Source organism: Mauremys mutica, chromosome 1 (genome assembly GCF_020497125.1).
Source record: "Mauremys mutica isolate MM-2020 ecotype Southern chromosome 1, ASM2049712v1, whole genome shotgun sequence".
Classification (NCBI taxonomy): domain Eukaryota; kingdom Metazoa; phylum Chordata; order Testudines; family Geoemydidae; genus Mauremys; species Mauremys mutica.
In genome coordinates, this window is record NC_059072.1 from 271,562,982 (window position 1) to 271,581,581 (window position 18,600).

The 18,600-nt window shown below is 41.4% G+C and overlaps 1 protein-coding gene across 1 annotated transcript in view; it reads right to left on the reverse strand.

Annotated features, from left to right (window-relative positions):
• GPC5 (glypican 5) overlaps positions 1–18,600 on the reverse strand; it is a 1,065,559-nt gene that overhangs the window by 797,654 nt on the left and 249,305 nt on the right. Inside the window, exons 4-5 of the mRNA XM_045010137.1 lie at positions 14,422–14,552; positions 8,005–8,130 (exon numbers count right to left, since the gene is read on the reverse strand). Coding sequence (XP_044866072.1) covers positions 8,005–8,130; positions 14,422–14,552 — 257 coding nt within the window. The remainder of the gene's footprint in view (positions 1–8,004; positions 8,131–14,421; positions 14,553–18,600) is intronic.

Sequence of the window (18,600 nt, forward strand, 5' to 3'; positions counted from 1 at the left end):
AAAGTTATTTCTAGGGCCACCAGAGGAAAATGCAGGCACAATAAAATGGTGAAGTCCACTTTGTCAGTACTATTTCATGATTAATGTAGCTCCTTAGAGTGAAAACAAAGCAGCAGAGAGTGCAAAGAGAAAAGTGTTGAGGGACAGAGAAAGGGAACCTAAGGAAAAGGAAATCAACATGGAGAATCTAGAAAGGAGGTGGAGAGATGTGCTAAGATGAAGAAAAATTATGAAAGGGTAGGAGAGTGAAAATATAAAGGAAACAGTACTAATAAAAGAAGAGAGAAGGATATAGAGGAGAATATACTACCAGGGTACTCTTTCAGCGAAACACTGGGGCAAGAGCACTTAAGCTTTCACCATCGTAAAGTATGAAGAACAAAGCCATTTCAGATGGAAGTGGAGAAGCCCAAAAGATTTGGAAACATTTCTGCTGAAGCCCAGGGCTCTTCATTTTGAATGTCATATGCTCCTTAGAAGGCAGTGAGCTCTGGGATCCAGAACACGCATACTTTGAAATGAACTTACAACTTAATGATCACACATACTAAAATATCTGTCTGGCTGCACGGACAAATGAAGAACTGCTACTTTTTTTCTCTAGTTTCTTAGACAAGAAATTGTTCAGAAAACACTGAATGCAACATTATGCAAGAGCTCCCAGTGCAGCACAGCAGCAGTATATCCTCTAACTTGAATGCCATGCATATGGTAATGTGCGCCAAGTCTCACGCCATTTCTATGAGGTACCTTCTAGAGCAGGGGTCTCAAAACACACGGCCCACTGGTGCCAACTCCATGGGTGTTTGTTGCATAGTTCAAAAGCTGAGTTAAAAAAAACCATGAGTTTTGCTTGCCTTTAATGTGAAGACTCACTATCAGGAGCGCCGCCAGCTTTTTTGCCGCCCTAGGCAGCGGAAGGTCCCACCCCCGAAATGGCGCCCCCGACAAAGGCAGCGGAAGGTCCCGCCCCCGAAATGGCGCCTCCGACAGAGGCAGCGGAAGGTCCCACCCCTGAAATGGCACCCCCGACAGAGGCAGCGGAAGGTCCTGCCCCTGAAATGGCACCCCCGACAGAGGCAGCGGAAGGTTCCGCCACCCCAGTCACCGCCCCCAAATGTTAGCGCCCTAGGCGACCACCTAAGTCGCCTAATGTGTTGCGCCGGCCCTGCTCACTATATAAAAAGGAGGTGAGAGATTTTCTGTCTTGATTACTTTGTACCATATACTATGGCCAAGTAGTTCTAAACACCACAGTGAGAGCTCCTGGTTTAGCAGGACACACATTCTAAATTCTGGGGCACATTTCAGTTTCTGCAGCTATGTAGAGTATAGTTTCAACCAGTTTGCCTGGTACTGATGTTAGGCTTACCAGCCTGAAATTGCCAGGATCACCTAGTAGCCTTTTTTAAAAATTGGTGTTACACTAGCTATCCTCCAGATATCTGGTACAGAAGCTGATTTAAGTGATATGTTACATACCATAGTTAGTAGTTCTGCAATTTCATATTTGAGTTCCTTCAGACCTTTTCCAAAACCTCTTCTATTGACACCTCAATATGGGACAATTCCTCAGATTTGTCACCTAAGAGGAATATGTAAGGTGGGAATCTCTCTCACATCTTCGGCAGTGAAAACCAATGTAAAAAATTAATTTAGCTTCTCTGAAATGGCATTAACTTCCTTGAGTGCTCCTTTAGCACCTTGATTGTCCAGTGGCCCCATTGATTGTTTGTCAGGCTTCCTGCTTCTGGTGTAGTTAAAAATGTCTTTGTCCCAAACTGTATAAATATAATAGGATCAGGTTGAGGAGGGCAGCAGGCCAGTCTTAACCCTAGCACAGCAGCTTTTTAGCTGCTCAATCCATGTGCCCACAGACTCTCTGCCTCCCTGAATTGCTCCAGCTTAGCTCCTCTGCAGCTCCAGGGCAGATCCCATCCTGAACCCCAGTGTTGTTCCCATCATGTTCCAGCCTTGTTCCTGTCTCAGAACCAGCCCTGCTCCTGTCTTTCCCTGACTCCTGGTAACCCAGCTCCAACCTCAGCTCTGATTCCTGACTCCAAGTCTGTCTCAACCCTTGGTGCTATCATTCGGACTCTGACCACGAGGCCTGACTTCCATTCCAACCTGTTGTGCTGACAGCGTGTGTGTACACACATGCACACTTATCCACTGAAGTCAATGGAGATGCACATCAGGTATGAATCTGGCCCATCCAGTTTAGGTGTTGTGGGCTCATACACAAAGAGTCAAATTCAGCCCAGACATAAGCAGTTGAAGTCAATGAGAAGTGAAGAGTCTCAGAGTAGAACTGACTTTGATCCTAAGTGGAGGCAGGAAGATAGGATAAACCCCTTATAGAGTGATCAGAGGCAGCATTCTCCCTTGTCACATTAATTTAAATTACATACATTTTGATTCCATTTGGTGCATTCCTAAAGACGATGTTCTGAGCCAAGTGTAAGTTGTATGAAGCAGGGATAGTTCAGCAGTACTCAAACCAGGATTCATATTCACCATAGACAGGAAAATCATGTAGTCTTTCTCCAGTTTCTACATTATACAAACACACACCTCTATTATGCAGTGTAGATGCATTTTCACTTCAATGTAACTAACTTTGTGAAATAAAATACAATACCTCCCAGAATTTTTAATACAAGTTAATAAGTAGCCTGAGCTGGGGATGAGGTGGGGAGAAGGATGTGATTATAGTGGCAATAAAACCTTTTGTTTCTCTTTTGTCTCTCAGCTGGGAATCTACTCCCTCTGCTTCTCCATGCCAAGTTTCTTCAACCTAGTTACTTTTTTTGTGTGAACAAGTCAGCATACTTGGAAACCTGTTCTACAAACAAAAGGGGGGCATAACCATTTAATGTGACTAGACCCTTGGAATTTGCATCCCTTGTTCAAGTCATTGCCCTAAAACAAGTGCCATTTACAATAAAATCATAAAAGAACTCAGTTTTAAATAGATATGCAGCATATGAGAGGGATCAAGGATAAGAGGGAAAAAGGAGATAAAGGGGATAGGGAGTTGGCGATGGGGGACAAAACCCACACACCCGTATGTCTCAAGCAGGGCTGGCTCCAGGCACCAGTGGAGGAAGCACGTGCCTGGCATGGCACATGCTGAGGAGCAACATTCCGTCCATTCTTGGGGCGGCACCGTTCGGGTGGCTTTTTTTTTTTTTTTGCGCGCTTGGGGCGGCAAAAATGGTAGATCCGGCCCTGGTCTCAAGCAAAGTCATCTCTACCATCAGAGGGAAATGAGTGGACTCAGGAAGTACATCAGGGATTTCATCATACAGTGCTCCAACAGAACGCTACACACACTTTACATAATGTTAAAAAATTAGAGTTTGGCTTTATTACTAAAAGTAACAAACTATTACAAACTCCAACCTTACCCTTCTCTCTATACTTGGCTGCCTGAGGGTTCCTACATTAGGATTCCTCTGTCACAGATCCTACTTTCCACTCTACGGCCCCAGTTCAGGGAAGCAATTAAGCACATGCTTAATTTTAGGCATGTGCTTAAATTGCATGTGCTTAACTACCATTTACTTCAGTGAAAATTAAGCATGTACTTACAGTTAAGCATGGGCTTAAATGCTTTGCTGAATAGTGACAGACTCCTTAATCAGGGCCTATAATAGGGGTCGGCAATCTCTGGCACGCAGCTCACCAGGGTAAGCACCCTGGCGGGCTGGGCCAGTTTGTTTACCTGCCGTGTCGGCTGGTTCGGCAGATCGCAGCTCCCACTGGCTGCAGTTCGCCGCCCCAGGCCAATGGAGGTGGCGGGAAGCCGTGGCCAGCACATCCCTCGGCCCGCACCGCTTCCCGCAGCCCCCATTGGCCAGTGAGAGCCGCGGTCCGCCGAACCTGCCAACGCGGCAAGTAAACAAACTGGCCCGACCCACCGGGGTGCTTACCCTGGCTAGCTGCGTGCCAGAGGTTGCCTACCCCTGGCCTATAACAAGCTGAGGCTTCATGCTTCAGTGAGTTGACAGGACAGACAGTCAACATTTGCTGACATGGTGAACGAACCAGAGAATCCTGCTCCCCACAATTAAAGTCAGCATTCTTTCATCCTTTCAATATTGTGTACGTAGCACTGCCAGTTTTTTCAGAAATTTGCGTCTAAAACATACAGCCAAGCTTAACAAAAAACAATGCAAAAACAAACAAAAAATAAACAAAGCTATAGTGAAAAAGCTAAATCAGGATCAAACAGCACCCACTTTTAAACTAATCAGGTAGTGTGAGAGATGGAGTTTCAAAGTCCTTGGTGAAACCTATAACTTTAGGTTTGAACCATGGAAACTAAAAGGATTTTTCTATTTTGCAAAAATAATTACTAAGAAAACCCAGAAATTTACAGCATAAAGTTGCCAAAGTAGCAGAGTATAAGATCAGATAGACACGTGGATGTTAAGAACAACAAGGAAGCTAAAGCATAATTAAAACCAGATCTATAACTGTTCTTTACCAATATTTATTTGAAATTTCAACAGAATGCTATCTGGGTCATCACTGCATCAATGTTATAAATGCCAAGTAGCATTAGTTTAAAACAATACAGGAGCATGAAATTAATTGGGAGTTTTATCCTGTGTAAAAACTAAAGGATCTATTAATATTTCATTTTAAAATGTAATAGTAAACGTGTATTATAATACTTGATTACATGGGGGGCGGGAAGAGATGTAAGTGATACTAAGGGTAAAACAATAAGCAGTATAAAGTAATGACATCATATATTCAGCCACTGGTAAATCTTTAAGTAGTGTAACATTTTCATCCACATTCATAAATTTGATTTGCTTATACTTCATTTGATTTGCTTATACTTCATTTGAAGAGCAAGTGGAGGACAACAGACACAGGAAGCAGAGCTGGGATGGAACCTGAGACAGAGAAGGCAAATATTTATAATCTAGCAAAGATGATTTTTGTGAAGATTTGAGAGAAAAACTCCAATTGACTTCAATGAGCTCTTACGCTTCAATCCTGCAAGCACAGTAGTCCCATTGCAAGCAGTAAGACTAGTCGAGCAAGTAAACTTGAGTATGTGTGTACAGGTTTCCTAGAAAGTGGTGTGTGACAGGATATATAAACTCAGCGCTAGAACTGAAGAGGTTAAGGAGCAACTCTGTGCCCAAATTACAGCCTCCAGCTGCACCTGCAGACTGTGCTCTAGCTGCAGGCAGAGCTGAAGAGGGAACCAGATAAAGCAGAAAAAGAGATTTACCCTGATCACTGCTGAGGGAGGGGAAGGGCAATGTAGAAGCCTTCTCCTGGAAAGGAGACGCTTGCCAAGCCTAGGGGGGCGAAGGTTCAGTTGGTACCTTTTTTCTCACTACTTTGCAACAGACTGCAAGATTTTGACAAGAGAGTGGGTGGTAGGAAGTGACCCAGGCAGGCAGCCTTAAGGCACCCCTGGGTACTGGATACTTGGTAACCCTTACAAGGCCCTGCGCCAGAGCCTAGTGGAATGGGAAGGCCTGGGATCCACTACCAACCCTCTTTGTTCATTAAGAAGGGTTAACAACCCTCACCTTCTAGACTTCCCCCTGCTAAACCTAATGCTCCTCTGCAACATATTTAAAGATACAAGTACTGTAGCATATACCACACATTATCAATTATCTCTGACTTCCTACTGTCTTATAATGTGACCTGGGAGGGAGAGGGGGGTCCCCTCAATGACAACTGGCAGAGGGCATACCATAACTCACATCAGGCCTGACACACACATTGCACCAACACACGTTGTCATAATCTATATCTAAAAGGTGTCATGTCCGTTATAATATGCAAACTGATAACACACTTGTCATTAATACTATTGCATGATGTACTACAAAAGATTATAGTTCTGTGCTGGAACTTAAAAGGTATTTTGCAAGCAGGCAGCCCAGCCTGTTCTAGACAAAGGAATGTTGTTTCACCTATTTTCCTGTGTCTCCAATGTAAACGAACCAGGTAATACCTCAGAGGACAATGAAAAGTACATCTACATGTAAGGTAAATGAGGCCATCAAGCTAAAAAACATGGAGGGAGGAAGACCACTTAACACTCACAGCAAGGGATGGAGCCTGCACACCCCCAAGAAGCTTTTCTGGCTCTTGAAACAGAGACAATAGACCGGGGTAGGCAACCTATGGCACAGGTGCTGAAGGCGGCACGCGAGCTGATTTTCAGTGGCACACACTGCCTGGGTCCTGGCACTGGTCCGGAGGGCTCTGCATTTTATTTAATTTTAAATGAAGCTTCTTAAACATTTTAAAAACCTTATTTACTTTACATTCAACAACAGTTTAGTTATATATTATAGACTTATAGAAAGAGACCTTCTAAGAATGTTAAAATGTATTACTGGCACACGAAACCTTAAATTAGAGTGAATGTATGATGACTCAGCACACCACTTCTGAAAGGTTGCCGACCCCTGCAATAGACTTTGGGAAATATATGCAGAAAGAGAAAGCCATTTTGGAATCCATTACCTAGGGGACAAAGGTGGGGAGCAGCGCCCTTTGAGCTCATAAAAAGTGGACCCTTTTGCCCCGAAAATGAAGAGTAGCTGGAACTGATTATAGATGAGAAACCTGCTTAGACAAAGCCTGTAACTTGCTGAAGTTGTTTTAGTCACTAGAAAGCGTGTTTTGTGTGGTTTTACCGATAAACATGTTTCCTGTTCTTACTTATTATTACTTAAATATTTGTTCTTTGTTAATAAACTTATGCTTATTTTATTACAAAATCTTCTCAGTTCTCTGGTATTAAACTGAAGGGTGAATTCCTCAGCTGAGCTAACAGGCTGGTGAGTGCTCCATCTCTTTGGAGACAAGGAACTTAATGTCTGTGAGCATCCAGTGAGAGGCCTGGGCACTGTAGAAAGACGTATCTGAGGAACGCAGGAATTGGGGCTCACTGACTGTTACCTGCAAGGCCAGGTTGGGACTGGCAAAGGCCTGAGGAGTTTGCTGGCAAGACAGACATGCTCATTTGTTAGGATGCTGACACACAGCTTAGCAGCAGCAAAGCTCACTCTTGCTGAAGAAGAGAGGTAACACCGTTCTGGGTGACCTAAACAATACATCACATATAGACTTTGGATATATAGATAAAAAGCTAATGTCACTCTATTTTGTACTAGCTCAGTTTGGTATGAAAAACAGAAGATACTGACAAACATTAGTTATAATGAATTAGCTAGTGCTGCGGTCCCAATCTCCCCCAAGTATTCCTGTTCAAAATTATGCCTGTTTTGGGAACTGAACGAATAGCGCACAAGGAATTAACTATAGCTTCCTGAAAACCTTCTTGTCATCCAAAATGCCTTTGTTTTGTGAACTGTAAAATATATTGGTTCCAAAGATTTACTTCCAGGAGCTTGGTAGTTTGCTAAGATCAGTTCTGTAACATTGCTAGTGAATGACTGCTCCCAAGCCACTGTTCAATCATTTATTTGTTTCACCTTTAAAACAGTTTATCTTAGTATCTTAACTTTTAGCACTCTCATGAGAAACCACATTCATTAAGAATTATTTTATTCCTTACAGTCAGATAAAGTTTTAAATAAATGGTTGAAGTTTGTTGCCATGCTGTAAATACTAGAGGGAGCATTTAAACATACCAGCTTTGAACTTTCACGGTGTCAAACAAAAATTCTGTTCCCCTGCTTCTGACTTAATTTTGCAAATGTTAAACCTACCTTTTCTCAATAGCCAACACAAATGCCAGCCAGGTGAGCTTTAGAAATGGGTAGCTCAAAACGCTGGAGGACCACTAAGCTTCATATTTCCTCAAAACAAAGACGTGGACAGATTTTAATATTTTAAGCTTGATAGAGGGGAAGATTTGCCTAAAGCAATGGTTCTTAACCAAAATACAAATATTTACTGTTACTCCATCTGGAAATAATTTTGGAGAAAAAATAAATATGGAAAAATATTTTTAAAAGTGTTCTTATAGATCACAGAGTGAAAAAGTACCTTTTTACGACATCTTCACCATTCCAACATGCTAGCCCATCAGCAGCTGCTAACTCATTGATACACAGCTGATCAGCCAGGCCTCCATAGAATGTCTTGTACAGCCGTAGACTTTTCATAAATTCTCTACCAAAAACAAACACACACAGGTAAAATTAGCAATCAATTAATAATCATGAGCAATCAAACTGCTACTCATTGTAAAAAGAAATCGAAGAATGTGCCACTTTGTCACTCTGTCTATTGGCTCTCATTTATTAATCAATTTGTCAACATACTTTCAGTCAGTGAAAGTCAAACCAAATCACAGACTGCTGCTCTGGGAGGCAACACTACCTGTGTAGCAATAAGCTAATATTTCCAAAAATGCATGTCTAAAGGTAGGCTCCTAACTCCAATACTTAGCCACCTACACAAGTGGCCTGATTTTCAGAAGTGCTGAATATCCAGTAGCTCTTTACTGACTTTAAACTATTATACAAAGACTATCTATTGGTTATGGTTTATGGGGCAGATGAAGTTTTGGGTAAGACAGGTTTAGGGTGGAGATGGTATTTTTTTGGCTGTTTAAATTACTGTTTGGATAATTTATTTCAATTTTTGTGGCATGTTCTGCTGTTGGAGTATTATTTTATGTATTTATTTTAAATAATTGTCAAGATACCTAAAACTGGAGAGACATTCTGTACTGAAATAAATAAAAAAAAACTATTAAGTTACTGGACTTAATTGGTAACTGGAACTTGATATTCATTTTTATAAACTATTTGCTAGTGTAATGAAAATCTCCCAATGGAAGACCCAGACCTGCTGTGAAACTATAAATAAGTATTTATTATGATTCAACATTTCACAATATGTAGGATTATCTACGACCTACAGATATGTAGAAAGTCATCAATGCAATACTCAATGCCCTGCAAATCAACAGGCATCACTCTGTTAACTTCTACACAGTGGTTGGAGACAGACAAAATTATGCTACAAATGTATGTTTGAACAAGATGATGCTTAAAAAGAGTATGAAGAATAAGTTCTATTAAGTGTTATCCATTTGAAATTAAAACAAATGAAAGTTTATATATAGTCAGTCATTTAAAAATCAATGTTTTTATCTAGAGACACAAGGTGGATGAGGTACACCTCTCCCCCGATATAACGCGGTCCTTGGGAGCCAAAAATCTCTACTGCATTATAGGTGAAATCCCATTACATCAGGGTAGTGGCGGCAGAGCTCCAGTGGTGATTTGAAGCCCGGGATTCCAGCCGCGGGGAGCCTCGGGCCCTTTAAATCGACACTCGAGCCTTGTTGCCGGAGCCCCGGAGTAGCAGTGGCATGGCTCAAGAGGTGATTTTAAAAGCTCCAGGCTCTGGCCTCTGCGAGGAGCCCAGGCCCTTTAAATCAATGGCCGAGCCCCACTGCTGCAGCTCCGAGGTAGCGGCGGCAGGGCTCCAGTGATGATTTATAGGGCCCGGGACTCCCCGCAGCAGCTGGAGCCCCGGGCCCTTTAAAGCGCTGCTCGAACCCCGCTGCCAGAACCCCGGGGTTACCGCGCTATATGCGAACCTGTGTTATATCAGGTCGCGTTATTATCGGGGTAGAGGTGCAATATCTTTTATTGAACCAACTTCTGCTGGTGAAAGAGACAAACTTTCAAGCTACACAGAGCTCTTCATCAGGTCTGGGAAAGGTACTCAGAGTGTCACAAGGTGGAACAGATTGTTTAGCATAAAGTAGTTAACACATATTCTAAGAGACCATTCAAGGTGAAGTGGCCTGCTAACACCTCAGCAGTCATAGGACTAACACCTCAGCAGTCATAGGGGGTTAGTGGGTTCAGATTGGTTCTGGTAAACCATAAATCCAGTATCTTTATTAAAAGTCTGGTAATGTTAAGTGTGCGATCAATGTTGGGGCACAGCCAAGGACAGTCAGTATTCCAAGAAGTTCAGCTTATGACTGGTGTGTTGCTGGGCAAATATGGGCTGAGGTTAGGTAAAGGTCACTCCAAAACTGTTGGGAAGGGTCAGTCAGGCATATTCAGTCCAAAAACATGTGAGGGTCACCGTAGATTTAGTAGATATGATTGGTCTATAAGTATGGACCAATCAGAGGTGGTCTGAAGGTGATTGGCTTATTTTTCAATCCTAGCATTAGCATATTTATCCTCCAATCAGAACAGGCCAAAAACTCTATATAAGGCAGAGAGTAGGCAGGCAAAAGTTAGTCAAGATAAGAGCAGGAGACAAAAATGACACAGAAGAGATCAGAAAAAAACTAAAAGAGCAAAGAAATCAGAAACAGCAGCAGATGCAACCACAGAGTGACAGCAATAGCCATGGAATGCAGGGACAGAACAGAAAAGGATCCTTAAGACACAGCAGATGGAAGACAACTGGAGAGTAAGCATGCCTGTCACAGTATAGTATATAGAATAGAAATACGGTTAACGAATGTGTATGCTTCGGATAATAAAGATGAGTGTCTGTGGTGGGTATGTTCATGTTACTTATGTATAAAGCTTAGAGTTTATTATGATTGCTGTCTGTGTCCTACATATGACTGGTCAACATGTGCAGAACATAATCACTTGAGCCTTTCCAACTGTATGACATTAGTGTCTTGGGTACTTAACTTGTATACCTGTGCTAACGGATTTATGATTATGTTTTAATTCAGGTTTAGATTAACTGTACTAGGGAAGATTAGTTACATTAAATAAAGAAAAACACTTTCGTTTTGGAAAATAACTGCCTGGGTGTCAATCTTTTGAGTGGAGGGTTGTCTCCATTTTCTCTCAAGAGTGAACAGATCTAGTTTGTTCTGAAAGATTTCCTGAAAGGCATAGAGAAATCTCTGGTAAACCTTGGCAATTTCACTGGGGTGGCCCCCCTCCTTTCACTTTGCAGAAAGAGATAATATAGGTTAACATTTGGGGAATCCAGAAGTAAGCAACAGAAGGGCTACTCTGGGACCCTGGGTCTGTTCTTGGGGTAACAAGACAAATAGCAAAAACAACAAAGAGTCCTTGTGGCACCTTAGACCCTAACAAATTTATTTGGGCATAAGCTTTCATGGGCTAAAACCCACTTCATCAGATGCATGAAGTGAAAAATACAGTAAGCAGAATATATATTATAGCGCATGAAAAGATGAGAGTTGCCTTACCAAGGGGGGGGAGGGGAGGGAGGGGTCAGTGCTAATGAGCCAATTCAATTAAGGTGGAAGTGTCCTAGTCTCAACAGTTGACAAGAAGGGCATACTAAGGGAGAGAAAATTACTTTTGTAGCGCTAACGAGGCCAATGGAGTTAAGGTGGCTCATTTCCAACAGTTGACAAGAAGGTGTAAGTATCAGCAGAGGGAAAATTACTTTTTGTAGTGACCCAGCCACTCCCAGTCTTTATTCAGGCCTAGTTTGATGGTGTCCAGTTTGAAAATTAATCCCAGTTCTGCAGTTTCTCATTGGAATCTGTTTTTGAAGTTTTTTTTGTTGAAGAATTGCCACTTTTAAGTCTGCTATTGAGTGTCCAGGACCCCCAACCTGAAGCAAATACTCATCAGCAAATACACACCACACAACAAAAACACTAATGCAGGAACCAATCCCTGCAACAAACCCCATTGCCAACTCTGTCCACATATCTATTCAAGGGACACCATCATAGGACCTAACGACACCAGCCACACCATCATGGGCTTGTTCACCTGCACATCTACCAATGTGATATATGCCATCATGTGCCTGCAATGCCCCTCTGCCATGTACATTGGCCAAACCAGACGGTCTCTACACAAAAGAATAAATGGACACAAATCAGACATCAAGAATTGTAACTTTCAAAAACCAGTTGGAGAACACTTCAACCTCTCTGGAGACTCAATAACAGAAAAAAACACCTCCCTGAGCGCAGGAAGTTTCAGTGCTGTAAAGTGCCAATGTAGACACTGTACCAGCACTGGTAGCTACGTTCATTGTTCTGAACTCGGCTGCCCTGGAGATAGGTGCCCCTTCCCTTTCACAGCTCCGTTTTTGACAGCCCTTGTATGCTGTGCTGATCTGCTCCGGGACACAAAGCATTAATGTGGAATGCTTGTGCTGTTGAACACAGAGGCAGGTGTGTGTTTGTGTGGAGAGAGAGAGAGACAGACAGATTGCTGTGCAGAAAGCTGGGGAGGGAGACAGGCTGATATCAGGGTTTCCCCCGCACCCTTCCTAAGGACTGGTTGCTTCCTGCTGCTGTCTGAACTTACAAGACAGCATGGTGACATACTCTCTGTCCCCCAAAACACACTGTCTCTCCCCATACACAGACACACTCCCTATCATATACTCTGCCCTGCCCCACCCCACACACTTCAGTTGAAAAGCAGTTGGCAATGGAATAATGGGATTGGGAAACCTGTATCTTGTGACGCTGTGCCTTCCTCATGAGGCATTGCAAACCCTTCCCAAAGCACCTTGCGTCCAGTTGCACAGTGGGATAGCTACCACAATGCACTGCTCTCTTTGCTGTTGCAAGAGCTGCTAATGTGGATGCACTCCACCGTCACAAGGAGCAGAGTGTGGACACGCAACAGCGGTTTAATTCCATCGCTTTAATAAAAGTGGTATAACTTGTGTGCAGAAACTTGCCCGTGTAGACATACCCTTAGACTCTTGAGGGAGTCACCCCGCCCTTCCTTTGGTCAGTTTGGAACTGTGATGAGGTAATGCTCATCTGAGTCTGCAGGTGGGGTGGCAAAGCCAAGAGGGAAGAAAGGACATGATAAAAGGGAGAGACATTTGCCATGCTCTCTCTCTCTTCCACCTACATCTTCAGACATCAAACCAAGCGAGTGATGTGCTGATCAAAGGGGAGAGCCTGGCTGAAGAGCACTCAGCAAGCCTATGGTGAGAAGCATCTAAGTTTGTAAGGGCATTGAAAGTGTTAAGATCAGCTTAGAATGCATTTTGCTTTTATTTCATTTGACCAAATCTGATTTGTTATGCTTTGACTTATAATCACTTAAAATCTATCTTTAAACAAACAGATTTATCAACTATATTCTACCTGAAGCAATGCATTTGGTTTGAAGCATGTCAGAGGCTCCCCTTGGGATAACAAGCCTGATACATATCAATTTCTTTGTTAAATTGACAAACTAATAAGCTTGCAGCATCCAGAGGGCATTACTGGACAGTGCAAGACAGAGGTTCCTAGGGTTGTGTCTGGAACTGGAGATATTGGCTAGTGTCATTTGGTTGCAAGTAGCTGGGAGCAGCTTACATGCCAGAGGCTGTGCGTGAACAGCCCGGGCATGGGGGTTCTCATAGCAGAGCAGGTTAAGGCTGACTCCCAGAGTCAAGGACTGGAGTGACCTAGCATATCACTGGTCCAGATAACACCAGAGGGGAACATCATTGTATGCATGCCAGTGTTAAGAATATTTAAGAACAGAGCACATGCTTGTGAGAACTGGTTGGAAGCAGTTAGGACCATATGGCTCCTCTTCATCTTATGTAACAGTTTAGTTCTAATAAAACCTTACTCCTTAGACTCCAGACACTGTATCCTTCTTATGAACCCACAAGATAAGACAGCCAGTAGTAGGGGTTGTCCATCTACCTACTGCTACATTTACAGACTAAGCTTTTTAGGGGAGGAGCTGTGGGGTTTTTGTGTGTTTGTGTAAAACCATGCACAATGGGGCTCCTCCTGTGATACTCTGATATCCTGACTGTGGCCTCCAGGTGCTACTGCAATACTACTGCAAGTAGCTTTGCAGGAGGAAGAGGAGTAATAATTCTGCACCAGTCATAATTAAGGGTCAAATCCTGAAGTCTCTACTTTATTTTAACTTAGTGTTACATAGGCATAAGCCCAATACTCATAAATAGGACTTTAGCCTAAAAAAGGACTTCCGGATTTAGCCCTAGATGCTCAGTAGTTGCATTTAGCACACTAGAAAGGAGAGTATATGAGAACAAACCCATTCACTCTCCTATTTCTGATCAATTCAGCACTAGCCTCATCATACAAATAAGCTACTGATAAAAGGGACAATCACTTTTTTGACACATTTGGTAATCTACATTGCTATGCCAATTAACTATATTATGCAGGCTCTCTCTCTCACACACACACACACCCCTGATGTTTTAGCAGCACTGTCAATTCTTCTAAATGCTTTAAACCACAGTAAATGTCCCTGCTCATTCATCCATTATGTCAGTAAACAAAAATCTAGGTCTTCTAAAATGACTATATTTAAAAAATGTAGTAGAGCATGTAGTACCATTGAAATGTAAAGATGCATTCCTTTCAATCTCTTATTCTCTACTAATGCATTTCATTGTACTGAATACAATCTATTCTGTGGTAAAATTAATGGCTTACTTTCTTCTTTCTTTCTGGCTGTAAAACTAATGTCTTACTTTCTTCTGTTGGCCAGTGTTTCTTCATTGTCTCTTGCAGACATCTTCATCCCTTGATTATGTTTGTTCTGATCAGAATAACCTGGCGACAATGTCGGCTTTCTCACAGGATGACCACATATCTTGTTTACCTAAAGGTAAGAAAGGCATATGGGGGAAAATAAATAAATAATGCCACCAGTTTAGAATAGTACAATACCCTACCTCTTAGTTTAACTTTGATTTTAGCTCTGATTTTATTAAGAATCAAGGCCAGACTCCAGGGCCATATTAGGAAGGTTGGCCAGAGCTGCAATGAGTATGGGACTGGTCAAATCTACTATCCATATTTCATGTACCCAATTCAGCAAACAAGGTTGTTAGCTGCTTCCACTATAAATACAAATGGTGAGACATAAAGAAGGAATGAGATACCAGAGTGTCCTCAAGAAGGCAGGACTCACCAATATGTATTTAATTAATTGCAGTTTTCCAGAGAGACATTCATATCTGGGAGTTTCAGTGTTAAACAGATAGTTAAAGTAATTAAGAAACCCGCTGAATGCTGGAGACAGCAACTTAATCTTATTTTTCCATTATGTACATCAAGTAAAAATTTGGAATGTGTAAAAACTTTGTGATTCCTTTATGATTGGATCAATGTAGCATGTTCAGTGCAGTTACTATATCATATTCTGAACAGCTATCATCATGGAGACTTGCATTGCTGTCATGCAAAATGTAAGTTTAATTAGAAATAATCTATTTCAAATAATAAATTATATTAACACCAAGAAACTTACATATTTGTCTCTCTGACATAAACAGATATAAATACATATGCTGTGACAACTGCTGTGACAACTGCTGTGATACTGGCCAATATTGTCTCATTGTCCTCGACCCTCTGTCTTTATTCACCTGTTGTCTCTTGTCTTACAGTTAGATTGTAAACTTCTTGGGGTAAAGACCATCTTTTTTTTGTTTGCTTGTTCTGTGTACAGTGCCTGGCACAATGGGTCCTTGACTAGGGCTCCTAGGTGCTATAGCAGTGCAAATATAAAATAATAATATGAACCCACATTTTCATTTAGTAATATTTGGCACTATGTTATAAATTTTGTATGAAAGAGGCTATCATTATAGCCTCTTTATATCTCATTGTTCCTATTAGTCACTGAGATACAAATGATCTATATATATATATAATATATTAAATAGGAGATGCTCCATACTAAGGGTCACACTCGAGACAAGATATTAATTGGATCATGGTCCTGTACCTTGTGTGCACCAATGTATTACTGAAAGACTAATATCAGATGTGAATTATTTTAGAAATATATTTCCTATAAACACTCAATTTCATAAAAGAAGAGGAAAGGAAAGGAAGGGGACAGGAAGCCCCACTTCTCAGGATCCAACCTCCAAAGCTGGGACACCAGCCAATGGGAGCTGCAGAGCCGGTGCTGGGAGCTTCCCTGATTGCCCCTTCCCTTAGGGGCCACAGGGACATGCCATCCACTTCCAGAAGCTGCACAGAGCCAGGGCAAGCAGGGAGCCTGCCTTAGCCCTGCTACGTCACCAACCAGACTTTTAACGGCCTGGTCAGCAGTGTTGACTGGATCCCTTTTTGACCAGGCATTCCAGTCCAAAACTGGATGTCTGACAACCCTAGTCTTGCTACCAGAGTCGGTCTATAAAGTTAACTCTTCTTATTTGCTTGTTATCTGAGAAACTCAGACTTGCATACTCATATCATGCAGTCCACTGCATCCAATCTGTCTTTTCTAAATGTTCACTGGTGGCTGTCATTTTTGAACCATTAATTTTACATTGCGTTGAATCTACTACTGCCTTTCCTCACTAGCTCATTCCTTGTTGTCACTCTGTTGCTTCATTAAACTGTTGGGCACATGAAAAATTCATGTCTCCAGTGGCCTATTCTACATTATCTTGTCTCCAGCGGCCTATTCTGCATATAAGTAATATGATTTTAAGACCAAAAGGCCTGCATTCCATTTTCCTTAAACATATCCTGGCAGGCTAGGTACCATGGGGAGGAGGGTTGGGGGGGGGAATATTTTCCCCCTTCCAAAACAATCTTCAAGGGGCCCCAAATTATTATCAGAAAGTCCAAAATATGTACAAAGTTATACTGTTTTAAGCAGTGGAAAAGCAGGAGATTGGAGAGTCTTCATCCTCTATGTAAAGTTATACAATATAGCAAAATACTGACACGGTAGTTACATTTTAATTTTTTTAAATCTTATAATCCAACATTTTCCAGGAGTATAACTAGCCCCTGGAATCTTGGAATGTTGTTTGTTTTTTTTAAATAGCAACATCCAAAAGCTGCAAAACACCCACTTGTGCCCCACTCCAGTAATAGGACTCTAGAACCAACCCTGTACTCTGATAGAGAAGGGAAAGTCAGAATTTAGATCTCTGAAAGATCTCTGATGAGTTGGTGATTTACAAATCTGTGGGGGGAAGATGTCAAAGAGCGAATGAAATATCTCAGGTATGTGGAAGGAGGAGGGCCAAAATCTTCTACAGAAATTAAACTAAACAAGATTTAAAAGTGTTTTCATGTATTTGGACTGAATTTGCTTAAAGAAATACTGCAGAATATTTAGGGTTGGGGGACTCTCAAAAGCTGGTAGAATTACAATTCTCACAGTTCAGTCAACCCTATTGTCATATAGTCAGCATGCTGTTATGCACAGTTTGTATGATGATTGTGTTAATTAAAATATCTTGTAATGACCATGCAGTTAAATTGCAATTATCACCACACACAAACTTTATGGTAGTTTAATTCTGCTTCATATAATACCATAAAACATCTACAGTTATTTACAATTGATAAAAAACAGAAGCATATCAAATCTTCACATTTATAGTGCTGTGGGAGGGATAATTAGGAATGCAATTCTCCATCAACAATATTAGAAATTAGTCTCTAATTTAACCTGTCCTATAATGGAAATGTATCCCATTGTTTAATTTTCCCATGCTAACACATTAGGATTATCAGACTTTAGGATTATCATTAAAATTCTTAAACTTAAACTTTGTCCAAGTAAGAACTGGTTTGGATTTAATTTAAAAAAAAATCAAGAAAAAAAAGAAGTGAGGTTTCCTATTTAAAAAGATGAGAACAAAACTATCATTGTCCCTTAAAAATAGGGGATGGGGTAAAATGAAATGGAATAAAATGAACAAGCAAGACCTTTCTGGTGAGTGCTAATCAAGTGGCAAAAGGAATTACATTGACTGATGGAACTACTTGGTAAGCAAATATAGTAGCTAAGTAAATAAACAAAATTGGAAGATGTCTTGTTGAAGATAGAGCAGCCATATACATAGATTCATGTCATATCTGCTTGTATATAGGATTAGGGGAGGATGAGAGCCATTGAAGCCTAGGAAAAGATTCCCTGGGATGGGAGCCAGCAGATGAAACCAAATTCACCTGCCTAATGTGGGGTTTCTTGCACCATACTGTGTAGCATCTGGTACTAGCTGCTCTCAGAGATGGGATACCTGGCTAGATGAACCATAGGTCTGATCCGCTATGGCAGGCAATTCCTAAATTTAATTTCTACTGATTTGTGTTACTATGTGAGTATTTTACAACCATTAATATTTACCGAGGCCCATCATCCTTACCCGAGGACGCAAGAAATTATATGTAAATTGGAGGAATGATAAGTGACAGTACACGGTCATTTCAGGCAAAGATGGGAAAAGAACCCAGGCAACTAATATGGCTGAACCAAATTGCTTGCACTTTGTCATGGTACATTTCAGAATAAAAGTGTCTAATCTATGTGCTTGGTTATATTGTCTGTAAACACTTCTCTAGCCCCTAGACTACACCACTTTGCCAGAAATAGAACCTAAGAATTCTGATACTCAATATTCCACTTATGGATAACAAACAGTTGTGTAACCCACTAAGAGTTGTCTTCCTCTTGGAGCTTGTCCACAGAGGATAACAGCCTACTTCTACTTGTAATTACTCCTCTAGTTCCAGGAGAAGAAGGGCTGTGGATGTGAAGCTGTTAGGTTCAAACCCTGCTTCAGCAGGGGAGCAATATTGAGATTCTATAGGCAACCTTTCTTTTGGCATTTCCTAACTTTTGCTTTGCAAGCTTATTGGCTTGACTTTGCAAGCTTTTTGTTCTTTTCAAC